The following is a 16,320-nucleotide window of genomic DNA, read 5'->3' on the forward strand; positions in this document are numbered from 1 at the left end:
AGCCTATGGCCCACTGATGAAAGCCTTTGCATTTGCAGTATATAGTATTATTACAGACTGGGTGTCTGCTGCGTCATTCGTGGAAATAATCACAAGCGGCGCCCAGTTAGTGACGCGTTTTCCATCACCCAGCAGTGGTTGGTCTGCCAGAGAGGGTAGGCGGAGCTAAGCGGCTGCTTTTCTGGCCTCTGTAAGTGTTGCGAGTGTGCTCCCACAATTATCGTTTATTGCCATAGGTGCTGCGAAAGGGAACAAAACGTAGATCCTCGAGATTACAAATTTAACACTCATCTCAACTTTTTTTTTGGTCAAGGTGGGAAATTTCTTGTGAATCATATGTTATGTTTGTGTCAAAATCAAAGAACAAATCCGTGGCCTGTTCATGTTTAGATAGTATAAAGTATTGTTCTGGAGTTTAACTGGATGGATGGATCTCACACATATCCCCAAAATGTTAAGCATACAAAGTCATATTGTCAATGTGGTCCTTGTCGTGAATAATAACATGCAAATTATCTAAGACGAGAAGTTGAGCACGAGTTGGGAAAGTGTGATCACTCCATTATTATTTGTAAAAGATCCCCATTGCTTAACATTTAATAGAAACATGAGGGGGCCCAGAACAGTCCCCTGAGGGACTCCATGTTGTTAATTATCACCTTGAAAGGTGGCCTTGGACCTCACAGGTATTATTTTAATTAAATTTTGGCAGGACTGAAAAAAGTAAAACTTGAGAATATACATTTTATATTAATATAGTTTGAGGTAAAGAGTGTTTTTATATCCTTTGGTACAATACTGTACTGTACTGTGCTCATATTCTATATATGTGTTATACATATAAAAATCCCTGCAACAACTCTTGCTGCTTTCCCTCAGAAGCTCCTGCCAGTATTGTCTGTTTTCAGGTCACCAGCAGACCCTGCCATATGCACAATATCAGGTGGGCTCCTCTTCACACCCATGACCTGGCAGAGTGATTATGGCTGCTACCGTGGACACCCCTCCTCCCGATGGCCCCTCCCTGGCTGCAGGCAGGCAGTCCTCGGCTACTGCAGCACCTGGCAGCCTTTCCATGTATGAAATTATGCTCTTCAATCCTCCCAAGGCATCAGGATCAGAGGGGCAATGACAGAGTGCCTTAATCTGCAATAACAGCGTGGATGGAAAACAGACTAACCAGGACACTGAGGGACAATAAAAAGGCAAACTTAAGTTATGCCTGTGTTATATTTTTGCTGTTTGGGCATTTTTCTCTTAGTTTCATTGCATCATTTTTCCTTCCAGGACTAGTGAAGGTTACAAAACATGGCTACATTTGCCATTACCTCGCTAACTAAAAACAGTCTCTGCAGCAGTAATCCTTAGCACAAGATGACAGACTGGACGGCACTGTTGTATGTGCCTTCCAGCCTATAAAATAAGCCACTCCTTGTGGTAACAAGAGGCTGAGTGTTAACATGAGAGGGAGAAGCGCTGTCATTCATTTGGGCTGAAGTGGAGATAGTCGAGCCATAAGCCTGAGAGGTGGTGCTGAATGTAAATGTGGAGGCATAAACAAGAGTGTTTACAGCCCCGACTGCCAAAAACAATGAGGAGGAGGAGGAGGAGGAGGAGGAGGGGAGACAGGTGAAGGACACCGAGAGGATAAGACAGAAGGTACAAACAGTTTGAGTTGAAAAAAGACAAGAGTGATTTTCAGACACTCGGAGGACAGAATGGAACAGGCGAGAAAAACCAGTAGGCATGATGTGGTTCAGGAGTGAAAATGACTAACATAGAAATACAGTGAAATGAGAGAGAATAAGGATAAAAGGGAGAAACAGAGAGAGGAGTAAAGGAGCAGGCAGTGTGATGGTGTGATAAATAACCTCTCACCCCCTCATCATCTCTACATCCTGTGATACAGCACAGCACTGGGTCCTCCTCAGGGGAACCTTTGGACACTCTAGCAGCCATTTCAGCTACTCCCTCACACAGTCGACAGATGGGCTCATGCTGCGCTGCAGTTTGCTCATTTTGAAACGGTGAACCTGCACTGGAGACAACTCCTGAGGCATTCACTTTGCTAGATTTATTTCATCTATAGGACCTGAATATGCAGGAACTAACAAATCAAATGAATGAGCAATAATCTATGGGTTAGAAGAAGGAAGAGTGATTGAATTACAGTTAATCCGATCCGAAGTGAAGGGCGTAACTCTCAAGTGAGCACTGGGAAAAGGCTCTTCTGAAAAGTTGCTCAACAATGATTTGAAAGTTTTTACTGCAGATACAGCAAAGGCAGTGAAGCATTGAGTAGCTCACCTTGTTGTTGCTGTGTGAAAGGTCATCAACGAGCAGTTAATTCAAATGCAAATCATTACTCTATTGAATTTGTCACCCAGGACGGATTCAACCTGACATCCTATCAACATTTCCAAATTACAGAGTATCAAGAGAGTCTCTGACCTTTGCGATTGGGCCAGTGTCCAACTACAGCAGCAGTTTTGAGCTTGTAACATGATCTCTTTATTTTATTTTTTCTACTGTAATTTTACTTGCGGTCTAAGGAAGACAGACTGTTTTAACCAATGACTGTATATAAAGATCTATGACACCTCTCCATCTGCTCTCATTGTACGAAATTGAGGCCAAACTTCCTCTGTGACGGGCGCTGCCATCTTGCGCTGGTGACGTCATTTCGAGCCAGAGCTGCGCAGTAGAGATCAGTGGGTGGAGCCACTGTAACCACTTTATCAAACCAAAACACACACTTAACTTACTGAGAAGAAAACCCCAGCAAAGATCCGGCATGTCGGCGTATTTAACAGCAGAACAGTTTCTTGTGTTGGTCTGAAGCAGACGTTCACAGATATGTAAACTTCAATGACTGTAGTGATTGTTTTAGTTATGTCTCCTCTCACCGATCCTCCTCTACTCTGCTAATCTAGAACTGATCGGCTGCAGGAGCCGTATTGGTCAACAGAGCTGTCAATCATCCTTTTTACAGCATCAAATAACTAATTAACTAACTAATTGTCAGAAAAATGAACACTTGGACGTAAATCAGCATTAAAATAACTAACTATAATGGCAGAAACAACGGTTAAAAAAACATGTATTTGGCGTGTATTTTGATTTTATAGGTGACTCATGTCCCATCTGTTAACATGGAGGAGGCGGGCTTTATGAGCTATACTGCAGCCAGCCAGCAGGGGGCGACAGAGATGTTTTGGCTTCACTTTTAGTGAGCTGTCAAGTCGTCTATCTTTTTATACAGTCTGTGGTTTTAACTTAATTTTTCTACCAAGGTAGAATATAATAGAGAATCAACCGACATGTAGGTAAATGTCCATCAATCTATTGTCTATATCCTGTTCAGGGTATGTAGGGAAATGTAGTAAACAGAGTGAACAGAGCCTCTCAACTCTATACATGCTGCATAACATTAAAAACACGATCTCAACACTAACTGTGCTAAAATGCTTGTCTGCATAAAGGTTATAAATACACTGGTTATCTCATTTGCGAGCTAATTCGGATGCTAAAGGCTCCTGTCCTCTCAACTTATGGAGAATTGAGAGCAATTCACAGCCGTGTAACTTTCCCAAGGTTTCATAAGGGCAACTTGCTGAAGGTTATTCACGAATCTCGCCTGGAGTCTTAAAGTCTCATTAGGTCTCATCAGTATGCTATCATAGGCAGATACAGCAGCATCTACTGAACTAAAACCTGGAAAGGTAAAACTCAAACTGACAATGGAGGTCAGTGTCTCATCAGAGGACCAAGTTGCCTTCAGGCTGATTTGTGTAATGGCATTTCTCATGTTAATTTGTGTTAAAAGTGACTAAACTGAAAGTGTTAGTGTGAATCAGAAATATGTGGTTTCGTATGTAAAAGAAAACAAATGATTTTGAATTATTCATGTTTACAAAGCTCGACTTCCTGTTTCTCCTCCAGCTCTGAGATTGTTTTCTTCGCTTTGATCAGCAGAAAAACTTATTACTCTGTTTTATTCAAATTGTTTGTTGGGTTTACAAAACTTGTTACAAAGCAGCCTGTATCACACAGCAAGCTCAGGCTGGTGAGGCTGCGTTACCTGGCATTATGAAGCCTAACATTAGTGATCCTTGATAACACACACAGAGAATGTGTGCTTTGGGGTGTCATATCGTTTGTTTGGTGTACACCGATCAGCCATAACATTATGACCACTGCATTGGTCATTGATCTGGTGCGTGTGAGCATCAGAAGTGAACCACGGAGCAACGGAAGAAGGTGGCCTGGTCTGATGAATCACGTTTCATTTTATGTGGATGGCCAGGTGCATGTGCGTCCCACACCTGGGGAAGACGTGGCACCAGGATGCATTATGGGAAGAAGGGAAGAAGGCAAGCCGGCGGAGACAATGTGATGCTTTGGGCAATGTTCTGCTGGGAAACCTTGGGTCCTGCCATTCATGTGGATGTTTCTTTGACACCTGACTGAACATTGTTGCAGACCAAGTTCACCCCTTCATGGCCTCTTTCAGCAGGATAATGCACCCTGCCACTCTGCAAAAATGGTTCAGGAATGGTTTGAGGAACACGACAACGAGTTGACCTCCAAATTCCCCAGATCTCAATCCAATCAAGCATCTGAGGGATGTGCTGGACAAACAAGTCCGATCCATGGAGGCCCCACCTCGTGACTTACAGGACTTACAGGATCTGCTGCTAACGTCTTGGTGCCAGATACCTCAGCACACCTTCAGAGGTCTAGTGGAGTCCATGCCTCGACAGGTCAGGGCTGTTTTGGTGGCAAAAGGGGGACCTACACAATATTAGGCAGGTGGTCATTATGCTATGGCTGATCTTCACTAGACACAAACCTCTTCACAGCCCGTGTCACTTTCTGAAATTAAGGAAACTCTTCAAGTCCACGGTTTGGAAAAACAACTCAAAGCTTGCTGGGTGAGATTGTGCACTTAAGGCACAGCTTCTGTAAAGAAGAGCTACCTGCTTCCCCTATTATGTTTTAGAACTAGTGCTCAGTAAATTAACTGAAAGTGTGCTTAAAAAGGCTGTAGGGCTTCCTATGGTGAAATGCACATTTGGCTTATTATCCTACATTCAGCTTAATAGTCTAAAAACGGAGGAGCACATTAGACATCTTCTAAATGATCAGACTCACAGTCAGTCATTTCTGGTTGTGAAAAAAGCAGCATAGAAATAGAAACTGTCAAAGATGCTTTGTCATACCAGCAAAAAACACATTCAATTTCTATTCAGCAAAAGCGAATGGATGTAGATTTTGAAGGACACAGTTTCAGTCACAACCATGATAACAGTACGTGTCCATAAGCTGCTGAGGCAGACTGTGAATGGCAGATAGAAATATGATGTGTTCTTAGCCTGTGCGGCTGTCAGTCTAACTTTAGGTTTGTGTTGAAAATGAGCAGTGGATCGTGTGATGAAGTGGACTGTCACATGTCTGTCAAAGACTTTTAGCATCACAGTGAGACAGAACATTTTCCGTGTGTTACACTTGACAGAAACACTGCTATTTTATACGGTAGGTTTTAAATTGCTACAACTGACTGATCTGCTGTTAAGTCAAACTTGATTGATGCAATTGAGCAGAAACGAGCCGTACAATAAGGTGAAAAAAAAATCCTGCATAAGAGCAACAATGTGAGGAATGTAAGCGTCAGTTGTCACCACGGCCGCGCTCGGAGGATGTCAACAACGTGAAAGTGTCACCTCTACTTTTCCACTGTAGCATCATGGAAATGATTGTGGGATTCCTCTGCTGTCTGGATTAAATGCCTCTCTTCAGCACGAGTTGATCTCCGCTTTGTGGGTGGATTTATTTCCATGTAGAGATACACTGTATCCTACCCCATGCCTGAAATATCCCATTTAAATTCAGCAGCCTCCATTATTTCTCATAGAGGGAAGAATAGAGGCCACAATAATTGGAGTAAAAAAATACATGCAGCTTTCTTCAGCTTTTGATAACATGAAGCACTTAAGCCTGTCACCCTACAGGTCTCTGGTAATTGAACTGCTTCGTTTTGTATTCAGCAAACTATCCCCTACAAGCAGTGGCTATTTTAGCTTCTAATTGCAAGGAAATAAGCAATTCGGACTCCCTCACTCGGTATAGATATTAAAAGGGAGGGCAGCAAGGGGGAATCAGCCTTTGTAATATGATTTGCAGTCCCTGTCTCTCCTTTGCTCTCTCTTCTCTCCCTCCTCATCCTTCACTTTGTTGACAGCTGCCTCAAATGGCAGAGGCGGATCTGATATTTTGGCACAGAGAGCTGGGTTTGAACAAAGGCAGAGCACGGCTGTCTCAGCTGTAGCTAATGTGACAGTCCCCCCCCCCCACCCTCCGCCCGGTGAGTGTGACTTCTGACAAATGAATGCTGTTACACCTTCTGCTGTCCAGCGAGTCACGCGCCCTGCCACCTGCATTTGAAGCCCAGAGGGGATTGTGTTTCAGGGCCGCACATGCACTAAAAATGATGGGGCTGATCGCTAACTGCTACGGCTGAGGGAAACAAAACTTTGCATTTATAAATCTTCAGATCTGTCCACCTGCTATGAAGGGCAAGAAACCAGGTGTCATGAATCATTGTGTTTAAGGCGTGTAATTTCTATCTTAAAACTACACCTGCTGGTTGGATTAATGCTGTCCTTTAAAGGTGGCTGACAAATGAAAAAGGCTGTTGTCTGCTTAATCTGTCTGCAGAGTCTCAGCACGCCCTGGTGCATGAATGACAACAGCCTTGGTTATAGGTGCCGACAGTTAGCCTTAAGTTTAGAGCTCCTTTGAGCTGTAGTGCTAAAATGATTGGTTGCTTAATCAATTGATCAATCTTCCTTCAATTAAGAAAGTTTTAATAAATTGTTTATTCAGACGAAATAACCAATTAATTAATGAATGAACTGAAAAAAATAATTAACAGCGTTGCAGCCCTAATTCTACATGTTTGTAACACTGTATAAAAAGATGGACGACATGACAGCTCCCTAAAAGTGAAGCCAAAACATTTTGAGCGCCCCCTGCTGCAGTATAGCTGATAAAGCCCGCCTCCTCCATGTTAACAGATGGGACATGAGTCAAACTATAAAATCAAAATAAACAAGAAATAAATGTTTCTCAAACATGGTTTCTGTCATTATAGTTAGTTCTTATCATGCTGATTTACGTCCAAGTGTTTATTTTTCTGACATGGTTATTTTTAATCAGTAATTTGATGCTGTCAAAAGGATGATTGACAGCTCTGTTGACCAATACGACTCCTGCAGCCGATCTGTTCTGGATTAGCAGAGTGGAGGAGGATCGGCGAGAGGAGACGTAACTAAAACAATCACTACAGTCATTGAAGTTTACACATCTGTGAACATCTGCTTCAGACCAACACAAGAAGCTGCTCTGCTGTTAAGTACGCTGTTTTTTTTCTGTAAGGTACGTGTGTTTTGGTTAGTGGAAGTGGCTACAGCCGCTCCACCCGCTGATCTCTACTGCACAGCTCTGGCTCCAAATGTCACCAGTGCAAGATGGCAGCGGCCATCACGGGGGGTTATTTTGGCTTCAACTGTGTACAATGAGAGCAGATTGGAGACAGGTCATCTATCTTCATACACAGTCATTGGTTTGTATGTATTAAAACCCAATCCAAAAATCCCTGTATTTACTGTCACATATTGCACAAACGAACAGTAAGAGCTTCCAGAAATGCTTGGCCAGGATTTTACAGGATGTCTCCCCCTGTTCTGATTGAGCAATTCAGTTTCTCGTTGGATGTCTTGAGGCAGGAAGGAGTCCAGTCATCACCCCATCAACAAGGAGTTTGATGTGACAGGTTTCGGGTCTGACGTGTGTGAAAACACAGCCTAAAGGCCTGGGGTTTAGGATGCCTTCTACCTCGATCAAGATGGAAAGCTAGATTTTATAACTTTCTGAGCAGCTGAAGGAAACGTTTTTTACTGCTTGTTGTTTTTTTTTAATCAAGTGGCACAAATCGTTTTTTTCTGCAAGTAAACATTCAAAAGAAACATCAAAAAGCTTTTTCTAAAGAGTCTCACTGCACCGTAATCTGAAGCAGTGCTAGCAATTCATGAAAAGAAAATGTGCCCCCATTCCAGTAAATCAATCTCGGCAATGGAGGCACTCCATCTAACGTGGCAGCTCTAATTTCAAAAGAAACCTGCTCCTGCTGAAGAATTCAGACTTAAGTGTGCGAGGGTCGCAGCGTGTCATTCTGAAATCTGTTTAGGCTGGATTTCTGCTCTGAGTTACTTGATCCTGGTGACACTGACAGCAAGTCTTAAGGGAGGGCAACTTCCAAGAGCAGAGTTTCTGTTTCTGGGAAATGAACCACAAATGTTGGACAAACTACTTTTTGTACCAGAGGGTGGAACTGACAGAAAGGATAAAAAGTAATAGCCTACCAGAGTTGCAATCATCTCCTGCAAAGCCGTCCTGGCAGGCACAGAATCCGTCCTTGCAGACTCCCTTCTTGCTGCAGTTGTTGGCACAGTACACCAGCGAGCAGTCCTCTCCCACATACCCAGGCCTGCACTGGCACGTGCCGTTGATGCACAGCCCCTGGTCAGAGCAGTCGTTAAGACACCTCCCGACCATGCAGTCTTCGCCGGTGAAGGACTCCTCGCACACGCACTCCCCGTCGATGCACAACCCGCGGCCCGAGCAGTCTGAAGGGCAGCGCGGCTCAGAGCAGTTGTCGCCTCCAAAGTCACGGTCACACACGCACTCCCCTTCCACGCACACCCCCTGGCCGGAGCAGTCGTCGGGACAGCGAGGCTCGGAGCAGTTTTTGCCGCCCCAGCCTTCCTCACAGATGCAGCCGCATAGGTCAAAGCTGAAGCTGCCGTGGCCGCTGCAGCCTGGGACGAAGTCCAAACGACCTGGGAAAAAAGCATATACCATATTTGATGTAACAAAATGGTGCTAAAACTCAGAAAACAGCAAATTAGATGAATCTGTCTGATTTTAGGACAGACTGTTCAATAAACATAACACCACATTATCTTATTAATGTGAAAGAATAACACCAGATTGTGATATTATAAACAGAAACACATAAAGAGCATTTCAGCCAGTAAATACAGTTTTGCTAGGTGCTGATGGCTCGGCTCTTCGGTTGCTCTCTGGGTTAGCCAAGCAGCATGCTTTCCAGGGAGCGCAATGCAAAACCCCTCTGGGTATACTGAGTGGCAAAAGGCTTCAGACTGGAAAGGAGGAGGCTGGGGTGGTGGAGGCAAAGCAGCAGCAATGTGTGTAGCAGGGATGAGTCACAATGAAGCTGCATTTAAATGGACCGCCTTGTTGTGAGAAGCAGCTGTGATTGGTGCGTTACTGATTAGCAATGACGATTCAATCAGCTGATTACAGCTGGGGGGTATGACTTCCGTGTCCTGCATGAAGCAACGCTAGGCTTCATTTAACATAGTTTTCCATTTAGTGCCAATAATTCTGGGAATTCTCTGAAAGGTGTGGACAATTCCTGAGAACTAAAAATGTTATAAACTTCTGACCAAGCCTGACCAATCTGTCGGCTGATATGTGCCTATCACAATTTATCAGTTTACAACACAACACATATGTTGTGCAGGTGCATATATTTTCTGATATGCACCGATATTAAAAAGGTTTTTTATAGAACCTATAGTGCAGAAAACAATGTGTGGGTTGATCTAGAAATTGTGTTGTGATGCATTTTGTCCAAAAGAGCGTGCTTTGATAGTTCACAATACACTCAGCTCCGTCTGCAGCACACAGCAGAGCATCACAGCAGATGGTTGTCTGCACTAGGATTGGGTGATGATGTAAAAATGTTACACAGTAATTTGTTCAAAAAACAAGCCTTCTAAGCACCTTTGCATAGTGATATAGCTGTGTGCACAGTCCACATAGTAATGTTTATTTTCATTACAGTTAAAAATTCAATATATGAGCGGTGTGTGCATCAGTAACAAAAATCCCAAATGTGTCGGGCTCTAATTACACCTGTCTCATTCTGTGCATTTCCATCCCTTCCGTTCTTTCTGCGCTCGGCTTTCCATCCTGATTCAGATCACGACGGCTGGAGATAATCATATTCTCTCCGTAGAGATGGAGCGCTTTGACAAAATATTTGAATGGGGTGATGGTGTCAATGGAGCAGATCCTTTAGCCATAATATATCCTATAACTCTATCCATTTTTTGTCCCCTCATATAATAATGGCAGCATCTCCTGAATAGTGAACCAAATTTTTTTACCAGTAGCAAAGGTTTCTGCACACTTCTCAGACCGAGACAGTGCAGCAGACAAAAAAAGTCGCCCTCCAGCATCAATATTCTGCTGCCGTCTGTCTCCTCTTTATTCACGGTATAAACTGTTTTTTCCTGCCTGTTTTACCTTGAAAGCCCTGTTTTTTTCCTCTTGACACATATGAGACAGCCTGTTTTGAATGTTTTTTCCTGCAGTTCTTCTTTATATATTTGCTTTCAAACGCCTAATAGTTTATGACAGAGGGGTTTTTTGTGCAAGTGCTTAAGGTAAAGAGCTTATTTAAACACAAACAGCTTCATCCTTACACGTTGTTGTCGTTGTTAAGCGGTACTCACCCATGGCTGAACTCTCCCCACAGCATCCAGATCCACACTGAGCTCTGAGCAGGGACACTTCCCTCTCCAGCATCTCCACCCTGGTGGCCAGCTGCTGGATTGTGGTTGTTGCGGGACAGCCACATGCAGCTTTTGGGATGTTGATGCGGTGAGTGAATGTCATCTGTAGAGAAATAAAAGCTTGGTTTAGTATTAATATTTGCATACAATAAACATATTACAGCTATTAATTCCACACTTATGAGACAATATGCATTCTGTCCTTCAACCACAATCTATCTTTCAAGCATCAAACACTCAAAGCTGAAGCCCTGTGTGCTTTGAAAGTGGCTGATAAAAGTTTACTTTGTCTGTCAGGGACAAGCGAGGCCACGGTCAGTTTTCATGGTGTAGTAAAAACGTCTACAGAAACTTCTTAACCCCTCTCCTGCTGCATTAATCCACTCGCCTCAACTGCAAGAGGGCACGCCGGGCGCTGTAATGTATGCGATGTGAAGTGTGTGAGAATTCAGAGAGAAGTGGTTTACTTGTGTGTTTTGGAAAATGCTTAGCTTATAGATGGACAATGGAAGAGTGTATTAGAGCTGGTTTGTCATGTATGCTCTGTTATGCATGTAAAAACACTCTGCTTAGCAGAGGTAGAAGCAACGAATTACAAGTTCTCACTGTAATTGAGTAGCTTTTTCGTGTACTTGTACTTGTTGTTGTACGTTTTAAATGAAGTAATTTGCTACTTTGTGCATCCATCTGTTGCTGAGTAAAATATTTATCCACGGATATTGCGAGCTAGAAAGAAAAAACAACTTGGACTAGACACCAATCAAATGCCTTGCATCAAAAACAGGCCAATCACCGCTGGCCTGTTTGTGATGCAGGTGCTGCTTTGATGCAGGTGCTGGTTGATTTTCACGGAGTCCGGAATGAAGAAGGACAACTGGGCTGCAACTGCCCGGGCCCGGCGCATAACGTGAGTGAACCATGGGAGAGAAGAGAGTTCGGTGAAACACTTCCTTTGACAAGGACTGAAGGAAGTGTTTTGTTTAATGCAAGGGCGTAGGAAGCATAAATAAAGTGGGTGGGACAAATTTGACAGGCGGTTTGGGGCTCCTCCCCCAGAATAATAAATAAAAAGAAGAAGATTGTTAACTTCCCTGCTCCTTTTCCTCTGCTCCGCCCGGTGCAGCATCACTTCGCCAGCAATTTGCCGATCTCTCTCTCTCGCTTAACCACTTGCTACGTCCATTGATTTCCATAACATTCCGATCAGAGAGCCTGCATCACAAATGACTCTAAACTGTGAAATCCCTTTCCTCACTCAATTCAGCAATGGAGCTCTCTCCACTCTCTCCCTGCACTCTGACTCAGTCTGCCTACATGTCAAGAGGGGTGTTTGGAGTGATAATTATTTAGTGAACAGTTAAGTATTACATTCTTTTCCATTGATGATAATAATAAGCCAGCCAGCTCTCTTTTCAGAGCTAACGTTAATTATCTCAAGTGACACAAATCAACATCATGCTAACTCTGTTGGGCCTGGTTCATTGATTACAGGTCTCTGCTGTTAGTGGAGTTCACTGATTACTAACAGCAGCAATGATGACTTACTTCCATTTCTATTCTATTAGATTTCTATGGGGATCGAAACATTAGCATTGGCGCTCCCGTGTTGATGTCCGGGTGCACTATGCAGGTGACAGCCCTTAAAGCTGCCTGGTTACAAGGTAGCAGTGAAAATGTGGACTGGAACGTCCTTAGATGGGAATTCTCTCAATGACCAGGCGGAATGGATTCGAATGACAGAGCGCTCTTAAAAGAACAACGCATTGATCGGCAGATGCACTGATTTTCAATATGCTTAAAAGTGGTCCAAACCAGTATTTTTAAAAAGTGGGTGGGATTTGCTCTCTTCAAAGCCACCAGACTTCATTAACAAAAACTGTATTTTTACCTAGAACACAGGGCTCGCTGGTCTACCGCTGCCTCGTTACACGTCGTTACACGTTAGTTCAGAACCAAACGAACAGTTTTTTTTAACCCTAACCCTGATTATTTTATTTATCCAAATACAAATGCTGAAATTGATGGAGAGGCTTGAGCTCCGTGCATAAAAAAGACCGCAGGGGCAGTGCTTAGTGTGGTTTTTTTGTTAGACAAACGTCATCATGTGCGCCATCTTTTTGGATTATATCTTCGACATTAGCGAGTGAAAATAACACATTTTAAACAGCTTATAGCATCCCAGGTGCAACCTGTTATTAGAGCATCTATCTGGCTTTGTTTGTGGGGGCTGGGTCGCATGGTGTCCTTGCATGCACCTATAGAGATGTAAAGTGAGACGTTATCAGCCCATTAATGAGCCCCCTATGCGTCGAAGTTGGCCAAAGTAGTACCGAAAAAGTGCTTGGAGGTTCTAGTGTTAAACAAACACATATTTTACACAAGTACTTTTACTTGAGTACAATGTCAGACAAGTAACAGTACTTCCACTTGAGTGGAATATTTCAGTACTCTTCACCCCTCTGCTGCTTCGATGTTTTAATTCTTTTTCCATGTTAAAAATCCATTATTATGAATTTGAACTTGACCACAGCCTTTGTTCTGAAACAAGAGAATCTATGGGGTGTGAGCTCAAAAGAGTCGGAGTATCACTTTAATTAACTCTTTGTAAAAGAATGTCACAATCAGCGTAAATGTCTGTGTGTGATTAAACAGATGTCTGTTTTCACTGCCACAGGAGGCAGTCTGCGTAAATCACTCAAGAAGTCACTTCACATCTCACTCTGTGACGTCCTTACAACTTCATTGTCTTTCCTGCTTTATTACTAATAAAATATTGCTAAAAAGACCCACCTGGCTATCAGCATCCAGCGTCTGCTCAGTGTATTCTGTTGGTCCAGATGGATCCATCGGACCCTCCATCGACGGTCTGGAGCCCAACTCACCACGAGAACCTTTGAACCAAAAAGAAAAGGTCTTAAAACGGTCTGAAAACAGCATGTTTGTGTCTCTCTATGTGAACAAAAGGTGCCTCCAGGAAAGCAGACAAGATGGCTACAGCCATTTTAAATCCAAACACTTGATCGATCAGAAGACCTCACCATCACCTGGGTCAGGTGGTGCGGAGGCGTCCAGGTCCACAGAGCACAAAGACTCCAAGGGAACATTGATGTTGTAGACGTGGTTGAAGACCAAGGGTTGCTCCCGCAGCGTCTGGTTGGCTGAGGAATCGAAGGGGGGCTGATCCCCCCCTGGGGTCTGTCTCCTCACTCTGGTGGTGCGAACCAGCTTGTTGTCTCCTGATGGAGCAGCATGAGCAGCACCCTGGAGAGAGACAGACACAATGAAAAAAAGGAAGAAAAGCTGCACGTGGCTCGGACTCATGGGTTTTCACTTGCTGTTGTCTTTTATATTTTGTGATCACAGAACGATGGAGTGAAGAAAATGTATAATTATATACAGTATATGATTGATTTTCTCATTTGCTGTAATGCAGACAGAACAATTCCACATTAATGATGACAATAATTTGTCACAAACATGGTGACAGTACAGTATTTACAGATTGTGCTTTCCTTTTCTCTCTCGTTGTATATGAACATTGTTGATTTGGAAAGTTTTTTGAGCTCACCACCTTATCACTCCTCACAGATTTATTCTGCATGCAGAAATGATGATGATGAGATAATATCTTAAACCCACCTAGCCGGAGCCTGCAGGTGGAGGCTGGGGTGATGGTGGGGCTAAAAGTATGAGCACAGAACTGGTGCAGGGCAGCGACAGCAATGGCAGAGCAGAGAGAGAGAGAGACCAGAACTCTTGCAGCTTAAATCGACCGCCTGAACTAGCTTGCAGGCGTCGCTTCATTTGTGGGACCCAGTCTCTGATAAGCAGTTGTCTAATCATAGATTAGCAAGCATAACAATGCACTGCAGGTCTGCGATTTAGACTCCTTCATATTGCCGTGCATGGGGACGTATAGTTAACGATATTTTGCATGTATAGAGTTTGGAGGGCCTGTTTCTTTGCCATTCCAAGGCTTTCCTTTTTAGCTGTTGAGAGATAAAATGTGTGGAATGGATAAAACAGTATGTTTATCTTCCTAAAGTTTAGCTGCCAAAGTGCAAAATACTTCCTGAAAGATCCACTGATGGCTCATAACCATATCCACTGTGTTAAAACAGGATATCATTAAATTAACATAAGCACCTCCGTCTTCCTCTGAAACTGTCACCCAATCTAAGATTACAATTAACAAAAGCAGCCGTTAGCCCTCTTCCTAAAAAACTGAGCAGAAAAATATTTAACAGTTAGATCTTTAATCTATACTGCAATACAAGACAATACCACCATGATTACTGTCGACATCAAATGTAAAAATGTGAGAATTTAAGATTTCAGTTTCGTTCTCTCTGGGTCCCCTAATGGCGATATACGGTAATTGCGGAAGGACGCTTCCCAGTTTCCCTTTGTCACGGCTGTAACTCTTGATTTTCCTCACTGACGATCGCTTTCCTTTTTAGACAGTGTGTCTTCATCTGAGCGTCCAATTTGTTTCTTTTTCTTTGGATGTTCACTTATTTTTGAAGTTGTAGTCATCCATGAAGTCTGTAGTCATCGATCTTTTCTTTGTTTGTTCAGCCATAGTAGATTACTGTTTACTCGCAACACTTGCAGAGACCGGAAAAGCAGCCGCTTAGCTCCGCCTACCCTCTCTGGCAGACCAACCACTGCTGGCTGATGGAAAACGCGTCACTAACTGGGCGCCGCTTGCGATTTTTTCCGCTAATGTCGCCACGGACACCCAATGTGTAATAATACTATACACTGCAAATGCAAAGGCTTTCATCAGTGGGCCATAGGCTGAATCACCATTGTGTTACCTCATTCTGCGATAGATAGTGACTTAACAGACAAGTATTTAAATTAACTTTAAAGTTTTGACTGACATAGCAACGGTTGCTACGGGGGAGCGGCTAAGCAAAAGCTCAATTTTAAACGTGTGTGTTGGCGGTCGTACTGCGCAAGAGAACACCATACAAAATATAAAACCACGAGAAAGCATGCAGGTAGTCTAAATTAACACTTCTCCACTCAAACTGGCCAAGATTTCGAGTGGAGTTGTGCCCAGAGTCAAGTGATTAACACGGCTGCCAGAAATAGCAGATTGGAAATAAATAATGAATCTGAAAAAAGACCCTGGGCGGCTCCGCTCTGTGAAATTACAAAAAAAAAAAAAATGGACAGGACTATTCTGTCCCAACACATTTTACCTGTAGAGCGAGAAACAGAGCCAAAGCCAGGATCCGGCCTGTTGAGGGCACAGCGGCCCTGAGACGATGCTGTGCCAGTTGCATGCTGGGACACCTCAACAGTCTTCTCCAGTCACACCTGCGGAGGGAGAAGAAGTAGAAAGGCGGAGATGAGACATAAAAAAGATGTGTAGCGGTTTCAGTAAAGATGTTATTGTGATAAATTGAGTGTGTCTACAATGTGGGTGTGTCTGTGTGCGAGCAGAGAGTCCCTCTACCATCAGCTTATCCTCTGTAAATGGTAAATAAACGCCTGTGATCTAATGTAAAATAATTGGCTTTATGGGAAAAAGAGCGAACCTTCCAGGGATTGTGTAACCTGCTTAAAACCTTTGAATGCATTTCACGGCGCAGTACCCAATATTTGATCTTCCCACTCGGGAGGAATACAGAAATATTACTCAGGG

General features: G+C 43.3%; 1 protein-coding gene across 1 annotated transcript in view; it reads right to left on the reverse strand.

The window, feature by feature from the left end:
* tnr (tenascin R (restrictin, janusin)) overlaps positions 1-15,958 on the reverse strand; it is a 78,925-nt gene extending 62,967 nt beyond the window's left edge. The window contains exons 1-5 of the mRNA XM_069685136.1: positions 15,875-15,958; positions 13,703-13,925; positions 13,455-13,555; positions 10,605-10,767; positions 8,424-8,900 (exon numbers count right to left, since the gene is read on the reverse strand). Coding sequence (XP_069541237.1) covers positions 8,424-8,900; positions 10,605-10,767; positions 13,455-13,555; positions 13,703-13,925; positions 15,875-15,958 — 1,048 coding nt within the window. The remainder of the gene's footprint in view (positions 1-8,423; positions 8,901-10,604; positions 10,768-13,454; positions 13,556-13,702; positions 13,926-15,874) is intronic.
* Between the last annotated feature and the right edge of the window lie 362 nt (positions 15,959-16,320).

Source organism: Semicossyphus pulcher, unplaced genomic scaffold (genome assembly GCF_022749685.1).
Source record: "Semicossyphus pulcher isolate SPU_LCO1_2020_fin unplaced genomic scaffold, fSemPul1.0.p SCAF_7, whole genome shotgun sequence".
In the NCBI taxonomy this organism is placed as follows: Eukaryota; Metazoa; Chordata; class Actinopteri; order Labriformes; family Labridae; genus Semicossyphus; species Semicossyphus pulcher.